The sequence below is a fragment of the Desmodus rotundus genome, chromosome 6 (genome assembly GCF_022682495.2).
Source record: "Desmodus rotundus isolate HL8 chromosome 6, HLdesRot8A.1, whole genome shotgun sequence".
Classification (NCBI taxonomy): Eukaryota; Metazoa; Chordata; class Mammalia; order Chiroptera; family Phyllostomidae; genus Desmodus; species Desmodus rotundus.
In genome coordinates, this window is record NC_071392.1 from 49,249,099 (window position 1) to 49,270,393 (window position 21,295).

A 21,295-nucleotide genomic window follows, 5' to 3' on the forward strand; every position below is an offset into this window, starting at 1 on the left:
GTGTGTTCACCACCCCAAGTGATTTGTTGATTCTACTATATTAGTATCTTTGGGTTTCTTCTAATTCAGAAAATTAAGCGTCAGGAAATTAACACCTTACGAAAATCTCAAGTCAATATTGTTTTTTAACCATGGCACAGTGCTTAATAAGGGTGGAAGGTCTAGGTTAAGAGTGGTTAATGTTTTGATCCGAACTATAACATTTATGAGCTGTTTCTTCTTCAACAAATTATTTAAGCTCTCAGCTCCAGGTCAACATGGCAGAATAGGTAAAGGCAGTACTCAGATCTTTCTACAACCACATCAAAATTACAACTAAACTACAGAACATCATTCAGAACCACGTTAAATCTAGCTGAACAGAAGTCTTATAACTAAGGACACATAGAAGAAGCCACATCTCGACTGATAAGAGGGGTGGAGATGCGCAATGGGCTGGTCCCACCAAACACATGGAAATTAAAAACTGGGAAGGGTATCTTGGTTTTGGAGGTACTCCCTGAGGGGAAAGGGATCCCAGCCCCATCCCAGGATACATCCCCAGGGTTCCAGAATCAGGAAGAGAAGTCCACATAACTACTGGTTGTGAAAACATTGCAGCAGACTGAGATAAAAGGCTCTGGAAACCCAGGTGTATCTCTCATAGGGCCCCCTGATGTACTTAATGGGACTCACTCCCTCTAAGCTCTAGTACTAGGGCAGCACCTCAAAAGGCAACAGGGATGTACATGGAGGAATGGAATTATCTGGCTTCAAGGCAAGGCAGGAGGGATAGCTTTCTCCCAAACAGAAGTGCTGGCAGAGGTCACTGTTCCATTGCTGTGTCCTCCACCACACAACCAGCGGACAGGCACCAAAGCTGAGTCTCCATCAACCTGGCTAACACTGTTCTATCTGCACTGGTGCCTCCCTATGACTCCCACCCCACCCAACTTGCAGGCCCACCAAAGCTGTTTCTAGTGGCTTTTCCATACAAACTACCTGTCCTGGACATGCCTAAAATCTCTAAAACAAGTAGCATCTTGCACTGGCAAGCCCCGTACATCTTGCTAAGTGACCCCGGGCCTGGCACTAGCAGCAGCAAGCCTTGGTTTGAAGTTTGGAAATCTATTTGAAAAAATAATGAAAGAAAACTTCCTTAATTTGATGAAGGAAATACACACAAGTCCGGGAAGCACAGAGAGTCCCAAACAAGACGAACCCAAAAAAGGCCACAGCAAGCAACAAAAAATATGAAAAATATGAATAATGGAATGACAAAAAACACATATTTATCAACAATTACTTTAAATGCAAATGGACTAAATGCTCCAATCAAAACGCATATGGTGACTTAATAGATAACAAGACCCATCCACATACTATCTATGAAATATTCATTCCAGATCAAAAGACACACAACAGACTAAAAATAAAGGAATAGAAAATTTATTTTACAAAAATGGAAACAAACAAGAAAAGATGGGGTAGCAATACTTATGTCAGTCAAAACAGACTTTGAAACAAAGGGTATAACAAGAGAAAAAGAAGGACCCAGCAATTACACTTCTGGGTATTTATCTGAAGTAGCCCAAAACACTAAATTGAAAAAACATATGCATCCATAAGTTCACTGCAACATTATTTACAATAGCCAAGATATGGAAGCAACCTAAATGTCCATCAATAGATGAATGAATAAAGAAGAAATGGTGCATATATACAAGAAATAAGACTTACTCATAAAGGAAAAAAAGAGTAAAATCTTTCCAATTGCAACAACATGAATGGACCTAGAAAGCATTTTGTTGAGAGAAGCAAGTCAGACAGAGAAAGACAAATGCGATATTTCACTTGCATGTGGAATCTAAAAACAAAATACACAAGCAAGAGGATTCAAAGATGGAGACGTAGGTAAAAATTTCCTCACATAACCAAAAGAAGGAAAACAACAAATCAAGTAACAAAATACAACCAGAACTGCCAGAAAATCAAACTGCAAGAAAGCCTGACAACCAAGGAGTTAAAGTAGAAACATTTATCCAGACGGGTGGGAGGGGGCGAGAGGAGGAGCCGGGGCGGAGAGGACTGTGGAAAGATGGCGGCGGACTGAGGTGGGCAAGGCGGCAGCTGGTGAAGGGGATTCCCCACATTCCTGTGCAGAGAACAACTGGGAGCAACACAAACCGTGCAACCCAGGGTTCCAGTGTGGGGAAATAAAGTCTCAAAACCTCTCTTGTAAAAATCTGTGGGTGTTGTGGCAGTGGGAGAAACTTCCAGTCTCACAGAAGAGTCCAATGGAGAGGCCCACGGAGTCCCAGAATGTACACAAGCCCACCCACCTGGAAATCAGGACCTGAAAGGGCACAATCCACTAGTGGGAAGCAAGGGAAGTGATGGAAAGTGGGACGAGAGCCCAGCGAGCTAGCAAGCAGCCTTGTTCCCTCTCTGATCCCTCCCCCACATACAGCGCTATAACACAGCACCCTGGGTTGCCCCGCCCTGGTGAACACCTAAGGTTCTGTTCCTTACAATGAAACATGTGTGCCACTCAGAAAAAGAAACGTGGCCCAAATGAAAGAACAGATCAAAACTCCAGAGAAAAAACTAAGCAATGAGGAGATAAATGACCTATCGGATGTAGTGTTAAAAACACTGGTAATCAGGATGTTCACAGAATTGATTGAGCGCGGTCATAAAATGAAGGAAGAAATGAAGGCTATACAAGGTGAAATAAAGGACGATATACAGGGAACCAACAGTGAAGGGAAGGAAACCAGGACTGAAATAAACAATTTGGAACAAAATGAAAAAATAAACATTCAATCAGAACAAAATGAAGGACTCCAGGGAAGATGGCGGCAACATAGGTGGGAGCAGAGTCCACTTCCCCTCAACGCCAGGGAAATACCTAGCTGATCTGAGGAGCAGAGCGAACAGCCAACAGTATTCCAGCATATACGAAGATCAGAGACCAAAGATAGAGGACACTGAAAGATCTGACGGTGAGACAACAAAACCTGGAGTGCTGAAAAGACTAGAGTTAGACCGTGTTAAACACATAAACGTCAGCTCAAGACCAGTGAGCACAGGAGAGTAAGGAGACAGCACCACCGAATCCCATTGGCATTCTACCATAGAAGTTCATATCATAAATCGAGGGAGTCAGAACAAAGCAATTTAAGACACAGAGGCCAACAAGAAGAGCCTCACAAACAATGGGAAGACAAAGAAACAATTCCCAAATGAAAGGAAAGGAGGAAGTCTCAGAAAGAATACTAACCGAAAAAGAGGCAAGTCAACTATCAGATACTGAGTTCAAAGCAATGGTCATCAGGAAACTCACGGAGCTCTCTGAGCTCAAAGAGAACTACCAGAAACTACAAGGAAACTACAATGAACTCACTGCAAACTATATCAACATGAAAAAGGAAATAGAAAATATCAACAAGAGCCAAGCGGAAATGAAGAATACAATTTCTGAATTGAAGAACACAGTAGAAGGAATTAAAAGCAGACTTGATGAAGCAGAGGATCGGATCAGCGAGCTGGAGGATAAAGTAGAAAAAAACACCCAGAAGGAGCAAGAAAAGGAAAAGAGGCTCAGAAAGAATGAAGAGGCAATAAGGGAAATGCAGGACAACATGAAACGTAACAATATCCGTATAATAGGAATACCAGAAGGAGAAGAAGAAGAGCAAGGGATAGAAAACCTGTTTGAAAAAGTAATGATGGAAAATTTCCCTAATCTGAGGAGAGAAAAAGTCACCCAAATCCAGGAAACACAGAGAGTCCCAAGCAAGAGGAACCCAAAGAGACCCACTGCAAGACACATCATAATTAAAATGGCAAATTTCCAAGACAAAGAGAGGATCTTAAAGGCAGCAAGGGAGAAAAAGGAAGTAACATACAAGGGAGCCCCAATAAGGTTAGCAACTGACTTCTCAATGGAAACGCTCCAAGCCAGAAGAGAATGGCAAAAAATATTCCAAGTAATGAGAACCAGAGGCCTGCAACCAAGACTACTTTACCCAGCAAGGCTCTCAATCAAGATAGAAGACCAAATAAAGAGTTTCCCAGACAAAAAAAGTCTAAAAGAATACAGCTCCATCAAACCAGCTCTGCAAGAGATGCTAAAGGGACTGCTTTAAGGAAAGGAAGGAAAAGAGAAAGACAGAGGAACACAGGTAGGAAATAATGGCAATGAATAACTACCTATCGATAATAACCTTAAACGTAAATGGATTAAATGCTCCAATCAAAAGACATAGAACAGCTGAATGGATAAGAAAACATGACCCACACATATGCTGCCTACAAGAGACCCATCTCAGGACAAAAGACTTACACAGACTGAAAGTGAAGGGCTGGAAACAAATTTTCCAAGCAAACGGACAGGAAAAAAAAGCAGGGGTAGCAATACTCATATCTGACAAAATAGACTTCCAAAGAAGGGCCATAAAGAGAGACCCAGAAGGTCACTTCATAATACTCAAAGGAAGAATCCACCAAGAAGACATAAACATTGTAAATATATATGCACCCAACATAGGAGCACCCAAATACATAAAGAAAATCTTGGAGGATTTCAAGAAAGATATTGACAGCAACACAATTATAGTAGGGGATTTTAACACCCCACTATCAAAAATGGACAGGTCTTCCAAACAAAAGATCAACAAAGATATTGTGTCACTTAACAATACCTTAGAGGAAATGGACTTAACTGATATATACAGAGCTTTTCATCCCAAAGAAGCAAAATACACGTTCTTTTCAAGTGTCCATGGAACTTTTTCAAAGATAGACCACATGATAGGACACAAAGCAAGCCTCAACAAATTCAAGAAAATTGAAATCATATCAAGCATCTTCTCTGACCACAAGGGTCTGAAACTAGAAACCAACCCCAAGGGAAAAAACCCAAAACACTCAAAAACATGGAGACTGAATAGCATGCTATTAAACAATGAATGGGTCAAGAACGAGATTAGGGAAGAAATCAAAAACTTCCTGGAAACAAATGAAAACGAACTCACAACAACCCAAAACATATGGGACACAGCAAAGGCAGTCCTGAGAGGGAAGTTCATAGCAATACAGGCCTACCTTAAGAAGTTAGAAACAGTTCAAACAAACAACCTAACCCTATGCCTACAAGAACTGGAGGAACAACAACAAAGACAGCCCAGAGCAAGCAGAAGGAAGGAAATAACCAAGATCTGAGCAGAACTAAATGACATAGAGACTAAAAGCACAATTGTAAGGATCAATGAATCCAGGAGCTGGTTCTTTGAAAAGATAAACAAAATCGACAAGCCTTTAAGTAGGCTCATCAAGAAGAAAAGAGAGAGGATCCAAATAAACAGAATTAGAAATGAAAGTGGAGAGATTACAACTGATACCACAGAAATACAAAGGATCGTAAGAAATTACTATGAAGACATGTATGCTAAGAAATTTGAAAACCTAGATGAAATGGACACATTTCTAGAAAAATATAATCTTCCAAAACTGAATGAAGAAGAAGCAGAAAACCTGAACAGACCAATATCAGCAAAGGAAATTGAAGCAGTCATCAAGAAACTCCCATCACACAAAAGCCCTGGACCAGATGGTTTCACAGGAGATTTCTACAAAGCATTTAAGGAAGAACTAACCCCTATCCTTCACAGACTATTCGAAAAAATCCAAACTGATGGAAGACTCCCAAACTCTTTTTATGAAGCCAACATCATCCTAATCCCAAAACCAGATAAAGACACAACGAAGAAAGAAAACTTCAGGCCAATATCGCTGATGAACATAGACGCTAAAATTCTCAACAAAATATTAGCAAACCGCATCCAGCAATATATTAAAAAGATCATCCACCATGACCAAGTGGGATTCATCCCAGGGATGCAAGGATGGTACAATATTCGCAAATCAATAAACATAATACATCACATCAACAACAGCAAAGACAAAAATCACATGATCATATCAATAGATGCGGAAAAAGCATTTGATAAGATACAGCACCCATTTCTGATAAAAACACTCAGCAAAGTGGGAATAAAGGGAGCAGTCCTCAACATAATTAAGGCCATATATGAGAGACCTACAGCCAACATCACACTCAATGGACAAAAACTTAGAGCTTTCCCACTAAGATCAGGAACAAGACAAGGATGCCCTCTCTCACCACTCCTATTCAACATAGTATTGGAAGTCCTAGCCACAGCAATCAGACAAGAAAAAGCAATAAAAGGCATCCAAATTGGAAAGGAGGTAATGAAACTGTCACTGTTTGCAGACGACATGATAGTGTACATGGAAAACCCTATAGACTCCACTCAAAAACTACTCGACCTAATAAATGAATTTGGCAAAACAGCTGGATACAGAGTCAATACCCAGAAATCAAAGGCATTCCTGTACACCAGCAACGAAACTGCAGAAACAGAAATCAGGAAAAAAATCCCATTCGATATAGCAACAAGAAAAATAAAGTACCTAGGAATAAACCTAACCAAGGAGGTAAAAGACCTGTACTCAGAAAACTACACAACACTGAAGAAAGAAATTAAGGAAGATACAAACAAATGGAAGCATGTACCATGTTCATGGATTGGAAGAATCAACATTATCAAAATGGCCATACTACCCAAAGCAATTTATAGATTCAATGCAATCCCTATTAGAGTACCCATGACATATTTCACAGATATAGAACAAACATTGCAGAAATTCATATGGAACCATAAACGACCTCGAATAGCTGCAGCAATTTTGAGAAAGAAAAACAAAGCAGGAGGGATCACAATACCTGATATCAAACTGTATTACAAGGCCACTGTAATCAAAACAGCCTGGTACTGGCATAAAAACAGGCACATAGACCAATGGAACAGAATAGAGAGCCCAGAAATAAACTCAAGTCTATACGATCAATTAATATTTGACAAAGGAGGCAGGAGCATAAAATGGAGCAAAAACAGCCTCTTCAACAGATGGTGTTGGGAGATCTGGACAGCTACGTGCAAAAAAATGAAACTCGATCACCAACTTACGCCATACATGAAAATAAACTCAAGATGGATAAAAGACTTAAATATAAGCCGTAACACCATAAAAGTCCTTGAGGAAAACATTGGCAGGAAAATCTCAGACATTCCACGCAGCAACATCCTCACAGACACATCCCCTAAAGCAAGGGACATAAAGGAAAGAATAAACAAATGGGACCTCATCAAAATAAAAAGCTTCTGCATGGCTAAAGAAAACAGCACCAAATTACAAAGAGTACCAACAGTATGAGAAAACATATTTGCCAACGATACCTCAGACAAGGGCCTGATCTCCAAAATATATAAAGAACTCACACGACTCCACTCCAGGAAGACAAACAACCCAATTAAAAAATGGGCAAAGGACTTGAACAGACACTTCTCCAAGGAAGACATACAGAGGGCCCAGAGACATATGAAAAGATGCTCAGCATCACTAGCCATCAGAGAGATGCAAATTAAAACCACAATGAGGTATCATCTCACACCAGTCATAGTGGCCAACATAAACAAATCAACAAACAAACGTTGGAGAGGATGTGGAGAAAAGGGAACCCTTGTGCACTGTTGGTGGGAATGCAGACTGGTGAGGCCACTGTGGAAAACAATATGGAATTTCCTCAGAAAACTAAAAATGGAACTGCCCTTTGACCCAGTAATTCCGCTGCTGGGATTATACCCTAAGAACACTGAAACACCAATCCAAAAGAATCTGTGCACCCCAATGTTCATAGCAGCACAATTTACAATAGCTAAGTACTGGAAGCAACCGAAGTGCCCATCAGCAAACGAGTGGATCCAAAAACTATGGTATATTTACACAATGGAATTCTACGCAGCAGAGAGAAAGAAGGAGCTTATACCCTTTGCAACAGCATGGATGAAACTGGAGAGCATTATGCTAAGTGAAATAAGCCAGGAAGTGAGGGACAAGTACCATATGATCTCACCTTTAACTGGAACATAAGCAATAGAAGAAAAAAGCAAACAAAATATAACCAGAGACATTGAAGTTAAGAACAATCTAACAATAGCCAGGGCGGGGGTGGGGGGTGGGGGCGGGGATAGTGGGAAGAGGGTATTACAGGAACTACTATAAAGGACACATGGACAAAACCAAGGGGGAGGGTGGAGAGGGGGGAGGGAGGTGGGTTCACCTGGGGTGGGGTAGAGGGATGGGGAGAAAAGGCATACAACTGTAATTGCATAACAATAAAAAAAAAATTAAAAAAAAAAAAAAAAAAGAACAAAATGAAGAAACAAGAATTGAAAAAAATGAGGAGAGGCTTAGAAACCTCCAGGACAACTTTAAATGCTCCAACATCCGAATCAAATGGATGCCAGAAGGAGAAGAGAAAGAGCAAGAAATTGGAAACGTATTTGAAAAAATAATGAAGGGAAACTTCCCCAATCTGGCAAAGGAACTAGACATGCAAGTACAAGATGCTCAGAGAGTCCCAAAGAAGGTGGATCAAAGAAGAAACATACCAAGACACACCCATAATTAAGTTACCCAAGATTAAAGATAAGAAGAGAACCTTTATTTTTCTTTTTTAATTTCAATATATTTTACTGATTATGCAATTACAGTTGTCCCATTTTTTCTCTCCCCTTTATTCCCCTCCGCCCTGTGCTCCCCCACCAGCATTCCCCCACCTTAGTTCATGTCCACGGGTCATATATCTAAGTTCTCTGGCTTCTCCATTTCCCATGCTATTCTTAACCCTTCCCCTGTTTATCTTGTACCTACCTATTATGCTTCTTATTCCCTGTATCTTAGCCCCCATTCTCACCCCTTCTCCTCCCTGCTGATAACCCTCTATGTGATCTCCATTTCTGTGATTCTGTTCCCATTCTAGTTGTTTGCTTAGTTTGTTTCTGTATTTCAGGTTCAGTTGTTGATAGTTATGAGTTTGTTGTCATTTTACTGCTCGTATTTTTTTAGCATCTTCTTTTTCTTAGATAAATCCCTTTAATATTTCATATAATAAGGGCTTGTGATGACAAACTCCTTTAACTTGACCTTATCTGGGAAGCACATTATCTGCCCTTCCATTCTAAATGATAGCTTTGCTGGATAGAGTAATCTTGGATGTAGGTCCTTGCCTTTCATGACTTTGAATACTTCTTTCCAGTCCCTTCTTGCCTGCAAGGTTTCTTTTGAGAAATCAGCTGATAGTCTTATGGGAACTCCTTTGTTAGTACCTGTCTTCTTTTCTCTTGCTGCTTTTAAGATTCTCTCCTTAAAAGATAACGTAAGATAAACTATCAACTGATAGTATGAAGTGTTAAAGGGACTTATCTAAGAAAAAGAAGATCAAAAATATGAACAGTAAGTAAAATGACAACAAACTCACAACTATCAACAACTGAACCTAAAAAAATAAAAACTAAGCAAACAACTACAAGGGGAACAGAATCACAGAAATGGAGATCACATAGAGGGTTATCAGCAGGGAGGGGAAGGGATGAGAATGGGGGCTAAGGTACAGGGAATAAGAAGCATAATTGGTAGGTACAATATAGACAGGGGGAGGTTAAGAATAGTATGGGAAATGGAGAAGCCAGATAACTTGTATGTATGACTCGTGGACATGAACTAAGGTGAGGGAATGATTGTAGGGGAGTACAGGGAGGAGGGGAATAAAGGGGAGAAAAAAAAAGGGGCAACTGTAATAGTACAATCAATAAAATAACCTTAAAAATAAAAATTAAAAAATATACAAACAAGCAGGACTGAAACAGACTCATAGATACAGAGAACATTTTGATGGTTCAGATGTTAGGTGGCTTGGGGGCTGGAAGAAAAACGTGATAGGGTTAAGTAATACAAATTTGTAATCATAGAACAGTCATGGGGATGTAAAGTACAGCATAGGGAATATAGTCAATAATATTGTAATAACTGTGTATGTTGTCTGATGGGTACTAGATTTATCGGGGAAATCACTTCATAAGTAACATAAATGTCTAATCACTGTATAGTCCACCTGAAACTAATATAATTGTACAACTAATATATTATTTAACTGTAATTAAAAATCAGAAAATAATTAAAGGGGGAAAAATTATTTAAGCCCTCAGTGTCCTCATTTAAAAAAATTTTTTCAGTCCTCACCTGAGGATATGTTTATTTTTTAAATTAATTTTAGCAAGAGATGAAGGAAGGAGGGGAAAGGGAGGAGGAAAGAGAGAGAAATATCGATGTGAGAGAGAGAGAAACATCAATTGGTTGACTCCTGTACATGCCCCAACAGGGACTGAACCCACAACCTATGTATGTGCTCTGACTGAGGATCGAACCCACGACCTCTTTGGTGTACTAGATGCTCCATGATGCTCCATGATGTACCATTTGTTGTACCATGATGCTCCAGCCAACTGAGTCACCTGGCCAGGGCCTCATTTTTAATAGACAAATAACAATAACACTAACCTTCCTAGACTGCTGAAAGGTTTAAATGAGTAACAGTGCCTTGAACAAAGTAAGCATTCCCAACAGGTTACTATCCATTTACATATATACACATTATATAAAACTATATTTCATTTTATATACATTATACATTAGAAATCTTTAAAAGACTCTATATTTAGAATTAAATACATTATATTAAATAATTTTTCCTGTATTTACTATATGCCCAAATCAAATTATTGTTCAGTGATAAAATGAAAATATGTATTACTTTTGTAAACTCAAAATTTAATGTTCACCTGTATTATGACATATTTTTCACATTAAAAAGGTGATTTTTATTACCTGAGTCTCCACACCTTGCTCCAGTAGGCGTTTAGCTTGATTTTCCACTTCCAGACGAGCTCTTGCTATAAAAAGTAGATCATTTTCTATTACCTCAATTCCAGAAAGATCTACTCCTTGAGAAAGATAATCTATTAAAAACAAACACAAACATGTTTAAATATTTTAGTATTAAATGCATATCAAGGTATCAAAGCATCAGGTATAACTTGTTCAAAATACTAGATTTGTTGTTGAACACTATTCCATTTCAAATCTGTATCCCAAAAAATCTGTATTTTAAAAAATACCTAAACATTTTCTACTCAATAAATAACTTTATTCCAGAGCAAAATGTTCCAAATAAGATAGTTAGTAAAGCAAGAATAGAAAGTATGATTATCTTAAATTCAAAGTAATATCAAGAGATTACATAAAAAGTAGTGTCAAATTTATTTTAATGTAAATAAATAACCTCATAATGTTAAATTTCTTAATTTGCAAGGCTGATTTAAAAAGTTACCCTATAATAACAAAACATTTGGAATACATGTACGTTTGGAGAAAGATTAATAAATTATGAACAAGAACCCTTAGCATGCTTCTAGTTCACATGATGATACCGTTCTCATAGTGACTCGCACTGAAAACTTTCATGATGTTACTGAATGAAAACAAGTTACACAGAGGAATTCACTCTATATAACTATATGTCATTTATAATTCTGTAAACTTTAGTTATAGAATTATACATGTTCTATTTATAGAATTATGTATACAGAGCAAAAAGTACGAAAAGATATATACCAAAATGTTAACAGCTGTCTCTGCATATTTAGAGTCTGAAAAGTTTATTTACTTTTATTTTTTTGGCTTAATAGTAGAAATATCTAGGTTAACTAAAATGTTACAAATAAAGGTCAAACTTTTATTAAGTATTTTACAGACCATTCTAAAACTTGTATTTTCTTTTTTATTAAGATAAATTATTTCTAACAAAATTTATTTGAATAGATCACTTTGTTTTCCAATTACTCAGTAGAACATCAAATGCGGTTTTCTCTGACCGTGTCTGGCTGTGTTTCGCACGGGCCCACACTTTGTGCACACTGGGCACGGGATTATCACGCCCACCGTTATAACCACAGCATGCAATCATCATACCCATGCAGCATGCACATCCTTATTTTCCCTCAAAAACATGGGCAGAAGTACACATTACACATGGCAAAATAAATAACTACAATTTTAAACTTTAAGTCTTATTTAAAAATATGCCTAACGCACATTATCATATCTTATTTAAACTGGGTGTCACCTACTACCTAGGTTAAACTACATTAAAGCATCCAGTACAATGCTTACCACTTAGCGACACTCAAATATCTGCTAACTGAACACCATGGAGTTAGTTCTACACAAGAGGACAGAAGGAAGTGATGTAAAGGGCGGGTAAAGAGTGGTTATTGCTAACTATACTTCTGCCATGACTCTTTTAAAAAAAAATGTGTATATCTAGTGGGACATTTGCCTATCCCAAGGGAAAGAATAATGAAAATGCCTTTAAGTCATTTGGGCTTAGAGTCTAAATTTACTCACCAGGTGAACACTAGTTTCATTGGGCCTTATTTTTATATCTATACAATGCCAACAATTTAAAATTCATGCCCTACGGAGACACTAAATGAGCTGGTCCCACACCCATATGTGGAGGTTAAGAATCAGGAGGGGTATCTCGGCTGCAGAGCTCCCAGTGATGAGTGAGGGGTCCAGGCCCCACAGCAGGCTCCCCGGCACTGAGCACCAGTGCTAGAAACAGAAGTCCCCACAACATCCAGCTGTGAAAATCAGCAGAACTCTGTCCAGGTGAGATGAAGGACTGCTGTAGACCCAGGTATCCTCTTAAAGTACAGACTCACTCAATCACAAACATTCACCCAAAGCTCCAAAGAAGCCACAGCAACTTGAAAAGGGTCAGGGATACACAGGGAGGAAATGAATTCCCTGGCTTGAGGAAGAGGGCTGGAGGGGCGGGCACCACTGTTCCTTTGTTGAGCCCACTCCCAACATAGCTTCCAGGCAGAGATTGCTGCCATCTCTGAATTTCCATTAACCAGCCTAACACCTCTCACCACACCCTGGTGATTCTCTGAGACCTTGCCCCACCCAATTCAAAAGGCAGGCACAAATTTCTTTTAGAGGCTAATCCACACAAGCAGTGGGCCAGGATAGACCTCTGGCTTTGAACTTTCCTAAAATCTTTCAAAGGTCCATAAAACCCAAACAAGCAGCAGATGGCTTCAGCATGCCCTATACCTTTTACTGAGTGGCCCCAAGCCTGGCAATAGTGGCAGCTGGCCTTGGCTCATAGCACAAAACATCCCAGGTGTCTCAAAGCCCAGTACAGGAGCTGCAAACTGCAGATCACTTTGTAGCTCCCACCAGATGGACCCAGGAGAGACACAGGCGGTGGCTGCCCCACATCCCCTCCCTACAGGCCCTAGAAACAACATACCTAGTGTTGTTTCAGACCACATCAGAGCATCACTAAATTGGCACCACAAATGACACATACAAAGGGTGGAGTCAGCAGGCACCACAGCCCTGCTAAAGCAAATCCTGCTCAGTGGATCAGCCCCCACACAACAGCTAATCTTCATAACCAGTCAGCCCAAGGGTCAGTCTCACCCACTGACTGACAAGCCAACAGAAATCAAGGTTCAACTTGAAATAAGGACTAAAAACAACCAAGAACACAAAACTCACAGAAGGGATACCTCTGGAGCACTTGGTTCAGGTAAAGAGGGAGACTGCACCTCTGGGCCCCACAGCACACCTACTACATAAGACTTCTCTGCCAAGAGTGGGAGATGTAACCATCTAACAAATACGGGAAAAGAAACAGAGGGAAGCAGCCAAAATGGTAAGAAAAAGAATTAGGTCCCAAATGAAGGAACAGGATAAGATTCCAGACAGAAGAACTAAATGAAATGGACACAATCTACCAGATGCAGAGTTCAGAACATTAATTGTAAGGTTGCTCAATAAACTCAGGAGAAGAATAAATAATCTCAGGAGAAGAATAGAAGAATAAATAATGGACCGAGAAGTTCAACAACAACAACAAAAAGAAATAGGCACCAAAAAAAGAAAAAAAGGAGAGAGAAAAGATAAAACAGGAGTGATAAAACATAAAAAAAAACAGAAATCAAGAATACAATAATTGAAGAATATATTAGATGGAATGAAGAGTACATTAAAGGAAAGAGAGAAAAGACAAGGTAGCAGAAAACACTCAATCAGAAGAATTTAAAACAATGAGGATAGTTAAGGGACTGCTGGAACAACATCAAGTGTAACAACATTCATATCATGGGGGTACCAGGAGAAGAGAGAACAAAAAATTGAGAAACTATTTGAAGAAATAATGACTAAAAACTTCCCTAACCTGGTAAAGGAAGTAGGCATGCAATTCCAGGAAGTACATACAGAGTTCCAAAAAAGATGAACCCAAATAGGCCCATACAAACACAAATCATAATTAAAATGCCAAAGGTTAATGACAAAGAAAATCTTAAAAGCATCAAGAAAAAAGCAGTTAGTTACTTAAAAGGGAGCTCCCATAAGACAACCACTGATATCTCAAGAGAATTTATGCAGACCAAAAGGGACTGGCTTGAAATATTCAAAGTGATGAAAAGCAAGGACCTGCAACCAAGATTACTCTATTTAGCAAGGTTATCATTTAGACTCAAAGGAGAGACAAGTGCTTTCCAGAAAAGAAAAGGCTGAAGGGCCATGGCAAGGTAGCTCAGTTGGTTACAGCTTCATCCTGCTCCAAGACTGTGGGTTCAATCTTCAGTCTCCAGGCAGGACAGACCCAAGAAGCAACCAATGAATGCATAAATAAGTGGAACAACAAATTGAAGTTTTCTTTCTTTCTCTTTCTCTCATCACCACACCCCCCCAACCCTCTTCCCCTCTCTCTCTCAAATCAATTTTAAAAAGGTAGAAAATCTAATGAGGTTAATAGATAAGATTCCGTAGGGAAAACTGAATGTGTTGTCTCATAAAGAAGAGTTTAATGCCAGGACTATTAACTGGTAACTAGATAAAGGTTTTTCTTTACCTTTTAAATATATCATGCTGTCTATGGCCATACCACCGAACACGCATGATCTCATTTAATGTATCATGCTCATTAAAAATTGTTTCGAAATCAGAAAAAATAATTTTTAAAAGGGGGGAAATTGTATAACCATACAACACACAGGCCACAAATGCCAAGTGGATCATTGTAATATACATGAATATGTCTGAGAAACTTATGAATCTTCAAATTCTCAAGTAGCACCAAAATAGCATATATCCTCCTCCTGGATGTTTATGTGAGAAAGAACAGAAAAAGCAAAAACTGACATACAGGGACTGGGCAGCTGGCTACAGACACTTAGTAATGAAAGTGACTCCTTCCCACACAATAGCTTCGCAAAGAGCACAATTCAGATACATGCCTCAAGACAAACTTCAAGCAATCTTCAGATGTTCCTAAAATACTTAAAATTTTGGTGGTACTTAAAAGTAAAGGTCTACTATATTCCTTTAAAATCTTATCCTTTGTAATCTACTGATGAGTTGTTTTGCTCTTGTTTCTATTTGTAATTATACTTAATTTACACTGTGTTCTTTATTAATTTAACGTTATAAGCATTCACCTGTCCTTTTATAGTCCTTTCAAATAGGAATTTTTGAGACCTGCCCAATATTTCATCAAGTGAACCAAAAATTATTTAACCATTTGCATAAGAAGGAATAGGTATCATACATAGCTGCTTTATCTTTACATTTAAAGATTTTAAATATCTAGAATTATTTCCTTAGGAAATAATCAAAGAATTATTAGATCAAAGTAACACTTTTAAATTTATTGATGCAAATTATCAAATTTATCTTCAAAATGGCTGAGCTGCTTTATAGACTTCTTTTAGTAACCTGTACTATACTGGATGTTATCACTGCTCTGAGTATTTCATATGCTTCAAAAGAAGTATGTTCTTATTGATGGTCTGACACGGTTTTACAAATAAAATGAGATAATATGCATGAAAAATGTCTTGTAAATCACCAAGAACTAATGTAAATTATTGTTTTCATAAATGAGGTATAAGTTAACCTCATTTTTTGATGGAGAGAAGGACACTGAAAAATAGATAATAAATTTGGTATTACAAAAAACCCAGTAAGGTTAAAATTTGCACTTGTCTAATCAAACCAAATTGTTATTACTGCTTACACTATGCACAGAATAGCTTCAGGCATGGGTAAACTCCTGTGGGTGAATCTTCACCCTTCAAAACCAAAGCACTTCTCAGGGCATGTTGACCAAATTTCCCAAACATCTGGAAACTAAACAACATAATTCTAATTAATCAACAGATCACAAAAGATCTTACAGCATTTTTTTGTTAAAATAATTAACTGAATGAGTGAAACTTCCAGCCAAGATGGAGGTGTAGATAAATACATTTGCCTCCTCGCACAACCAAAAGAAGGACAACAACAAATTTAAAAACAAAAAAGAACCAGAACTCCCAGAAAATTGAACTGTATGGAAGTCTGACAACCAAGGAGTTAAAGAAGAAACACTCATTCAGACTGGTAAGAGGGGTGGAGATGGGCAGCTGGAGTGGAGAGGACTTATGGCAAGGTGGCGGCTGGCAGACCAGGAGATCCCACATTTGTGTGAAGGTAAACAGGGAGGAACAACTGGGGAGCAAGACAGACTGTGCAACCCAGGATTCCAGCTGGCAAATAAAGCCTCAAAACCTCTCACTGAAAAAACATATGGCATTTGAGGTGGCGGGAATCTCCTAGTCTCACAGGAGAGTCCACTGGAGAGACCCACAGGGTCCTAGAATTTACACAAATCCACCCACCAGGGAATCAGCACTGCATGGGCCCAATTTGTTTGTGGGTAGCAAGAGAAGTGACTGAAAGCCAGTCAACTGCTGAGCAAGTGGCATTGATCTCTCTTGGATGCCTCCCTCACATACGGCACCACAACGCAGCAACCTGGGTTGCCTCACCCTGGTGAATATCTAAGGCTCTGCCTCTTACAACATAACAGGCTTAGAGAGATAAAATAAAAAATATGGCCCAAATGAAAGAACAGATCAGAGCTCCAAAAATAGAACTAAGCTATGAAGAGATAGCCAATCTATCAGATGCAGAGTTCAAAACACTGGTAATCAGCATGCTCACAGAATTGGTGAGTATGGTCACAAAATAGAGGGAAAAGTGAAGGCTGTGGAAAGAGAAATAAAGAAAAATATTTCAGGAATTAACAGTGAAGGAAAGGAAACCAGGACTGAAATCAATGGTTTGGACCAAAAAGAAGAAATAAACAGTCATCCAGAACAGAATGAAGAAACAAGAATTCAAAAAAATGAGGAGAGGCTTAGGAACCTCCTGGACAACTTTAAACGTTCCAACATCTGAATCATAGGGGTGCCAGAAGGAAAAAAGGAAGAGCAAGAAATTGAAAAATTATTTGAAAAAAATAACGAAAGAAAAATTCACCAATCTGGCAAAGGAAATAGACTTCTAGGAAGTCCAGGAAGCTCAGAGAGTCCCAAAGAAGTTAGATATAAGAACACACCAAGATTACATTACATTACCCAAGATTAAAGATAAGTAGAGAATATTAAAAGCAGCAAGAGAAAAGGACAGTTACCTACAAAGGAGTTCCCATAAGACTATCAGCTGATTTCTCAAAAGAAACCTTGCAGGCAAGAAGGGGCTGGAAAGAAGTATTCAAATTCATGAAAGGCAAGGACCTATATCCAAGATTACTTTCTCCAGCAAAGGTCTCATTTAGAATGAGATAATAATTCTAAATATTCAAAACAAAATAAGTTCTTTAAAAAAAAGCCATAAGCAAAAATGAAATTTAAAACAAGAAAGCATTTCAAACTAAATAAAATGAAAATACTACATAGCAAAATTTATACAATACAGTCAAAACAATACCTGAATGGAATTTTATAACACTAAAAACCTTTATAATAAAAGAAGAATGTTTTAGAACAGATAAACTGTTTCCACTTTTAAAAAACTAGAAAAGGAAGAAAACCCAAAACAATATGAATAAAGAAAATAAAAGAACAAAGTATAGATCTAAAACTGTAGAGAATATCAGTGAAACCAAAGCTAGTTTTTTTAGGAATTAAATGACACTGGACTTCCAGCCAAGATGGAGGTATAGGTAGACACACTGTGGCTCTTCACAGAATCAAAAGAAGGACAACAAAGTTAAAAACAAAAGACAACCAGAACAGAAAATCAAACTGTATGGAAGTTGAGAACCAAGGAATTAAAGAGGAAACATTCATCTAGACCAGTAGGAGGGGCAGAGACAGGCAGCCGATTGGAGAGGACTCAGGCAAGGCAGCAGCTGGTGGACCTGGCAAGGCTGAGGCCCCACGTTTGCAAGCAGATAAACTGGGAGGAACAACTGGGGAGCAAGACAGACTGCACAACACAGGGTTCCAGCATGGGGAAATAAAGCCTCAAAACCTCTGACTGAAAAAACCTGTGAGGGTTGAGGCGGCAGTGGGAGAAACTCCCAGTCTCACAGGAAGAGTTCCTTGGAAAGACCCATGGGGTCCTAGAATGTACAGAAACCCACTCACCTGGGAATCAGCACCAGAAGGGCCTAATTTGCTTGTTGGTAGCGGGTGAAGTGACTGAAAGCTGGCCAAGAGCCGAGCAAGCAGCATTGTTCCCTCTTGGACCCCTCCTCGCCATACGGCATCATGATGCAGACCTGAGTTGCCCACCCTGGTGAATACTTAAGACTTTGCCCCTTACTACATAACAGGTATGCTGAGAAAAAAAAAAAAAAAAAAAAAAAAAAAAAAAAAGCCCCAAATGAAAGAACAGATCAGACCTCCAGAGAAAATACAACTAAGTGAGAAAGAGATAGCCAACCTATCAGATGCAGAGTTCAAAACACTGGTAATCAGGATGCTCAAAGAATGGGTGAGTATGGTCGCAAAATAGAGGGAAAAGTGAAGGCTATGCAAAGAGAAATAAAGAAAAATATTTCAGGAACCAAGAGTGAAGGGAAGGAAACCAGGACTCAAATCCACGGTTTGGACAAGAAGGAAGAAAGAAACAGTCAACCAGAACAGAATGAAGAAAAAAGAATTCGAAAAAAATGAGGAGAGGCTTAGGATCCTCCAGGACACCTTTAAACGTTCCAATGTCCAAATCGTAGATGTGCCAGGAAGAGAAGAGGAAGAGCAAGAAGTTGAACAAATAATGAAGGAGAACTTCCCCAATCTGGCAAAGGAAATAGACTTCCAGGAAGTCCAGGAAGCTCAGAGACTCCCAAAGAAATTGGACCCAAGGAAGCACACACCAAGACACATCATAATTAATTTCCCAAGATTAAAGATAAGTAGAGAATATTAAAAGCAGCAAGAGAAAAGGACACAGTTACCTACAAAGGAGTTCCCATAAGACTATTAGCTGATTTCTCAAAAGAAGCCTTGCAGGCAAGAAGGGGCTGGACAGAAGTATTCAAAGTCATGAAAAGCAGGGACCTACATCCAAAATAACTCTCTCTAGCAAAGCTATCATTTAGAATGGAAGGGCAGATAAAGTGTTTTCCAGATAAGGTCAAGTGAAAGGAGTTCATCATCACCAAGCCCTTATTATATGAAATGTTAAAGGGATGTATCTAAGAAAAAGATGATCAACAACTATGAAGAGTAAAATGACAATAAACTCAACAACTAAACCTAAAAAAAACAAAAATGAAAACAAACTAAGCAAACAACTAGAACACAAACAGAATCACAGAAATGGAGATCACATGGAGGGTTATCAGCGGAGAGGGGGAGAATGGGGTAAAAAGGTACAGGGAATGAGTAGGAATTAAATGAGACTGAGAATTTCTACCTAAACCGAGTAAGAAAAAAGAAACACACACAAATTACCAACATTGGAAATGACAGGTGACATCACTAAAGAAACTACAGCTATTGTAAATGTTTAAAAAATAAATTTATGAATATGTTATACAGCAAAAAATATAAGTGATTATCAATTAACCATGCTGCACTGAAAAAGCTAAACCAAAAAAAAGTACATGTTATATGATTTTGTTACAGAATATTAGAAAACATAAGCTGTAACGGAAGTCAGTGGTTCCTTGGGAATGGGAGGGGATGTCAGTGAGGCAGAGCAGGAAGCCCTACATGGAAACATTTAAAGTGATGAATATGTTTATCTTTATTGTATTGATGGCTTCTCTGCATATAGATATCAAACTGTCCACTTTAAAGATGAGCAGTTACTGTATATCAATTCAACCCCAATAAAGTGGCTTTTTCATATGAAGAAAAACTGCAACAGAAACACATCAAACAGAACTATGGGACTTATTCAAGGGAAAAGTCATTTTCCCTCTTCATCTTGTTTATGAACGTCATCAAGAAGGATCTGTATGGCTTTGATTTCCCTTTCAACAGACATTTAAATGCCTCCTTTGTGCTAGGTACTGTATATACACGGACAACAGATACCCATCCTACCCCCCAAACATTTGCTTTATAGCTCTGTTGATGAACTAGAAATTAGAACTCTATAATCCAGGCAATCCCCCAACCATAAAGCTTAACAATGAACTTACGCATTATAAGGTTTTGTTCCAAAGAGCTAAAAACAATTACTTCTCTCACAATACTTCTCTTAGATCCTGGCATTACAAAAGATTAAATGTTTATGGACATTGAGTCTTCACTATATTAATTATAGTATGATTAAAAACAATTAGGAAATGCCTGGTTATACACAAAATAAAGCGGGTTCCTTTAGTATAGTACTCCTCATAAACATTAAGATGCACTAGAAACATCCAAAAATGATATATATTTCCCCAATCTATTTATCTCATTTCCCCCTCAAATTGCAGATCTAGTAGGACTAGCATTGTCATATAAAATAACTAAAATATAAAAGGTGAGGAATATACATATCCATATATCTTACTCTTGTATAAACATCTATTAGATAAACATCTATGACTATAGAATTGATCCATCTCTATTTCCCCATATATAACAACTTCTAGCCATATTCTTATTCTATATCTGAATTTCACTAAAATTAAATTTTACTTAAAAAAGCACAAGAAGTATCACATGGCTCTATTAATTTATCCACACTATGAAGACTACTGTGAAGAAGCAACATAAAGGTGATTAACAGTAATTACTGAGGTTGACAGAATTAAAGTTTACCCTGAGAATATCTACTCTCTAATCCATATGTTATATATATAGCATATTGATGCAAAATGTTAGAAAAATTATAATGCATCTAGTCATCTAAAAATAAAAAGAAGAATTATCACTCATGCAGTGCTTACGTATGTGTTTTGCGTTGAACTGTATACCCCCCAAAGATATATTTTAAAATCCTAACCCCCAGTATCTCAGAACGTGATCTTATTTGG

General features: G+C 38.3%; 1 protein-coding gene across 1 annotated transcript in view; it reads right to left on the reverse strand.

Moving 5' to 3' along the window:
* Positions 1-21,295, reverse strand: part of COG5 (component of oligomeric golgi complex 5) — a 333,141-nt gene that overhangs the window by 178,409 nt on the left and 133,437 nt on the right. Inside the window, exon 7 of the mRNA XM_024557957.4 lies at positions 10,795-10,925. Coding sequence (XP_024413725.2) covers positions 10,795-10,925 — 131 coding nt within the window. The remainder of the gene's footprint in view (positions 1-10,794; positions 10,926-21,295) is intronic.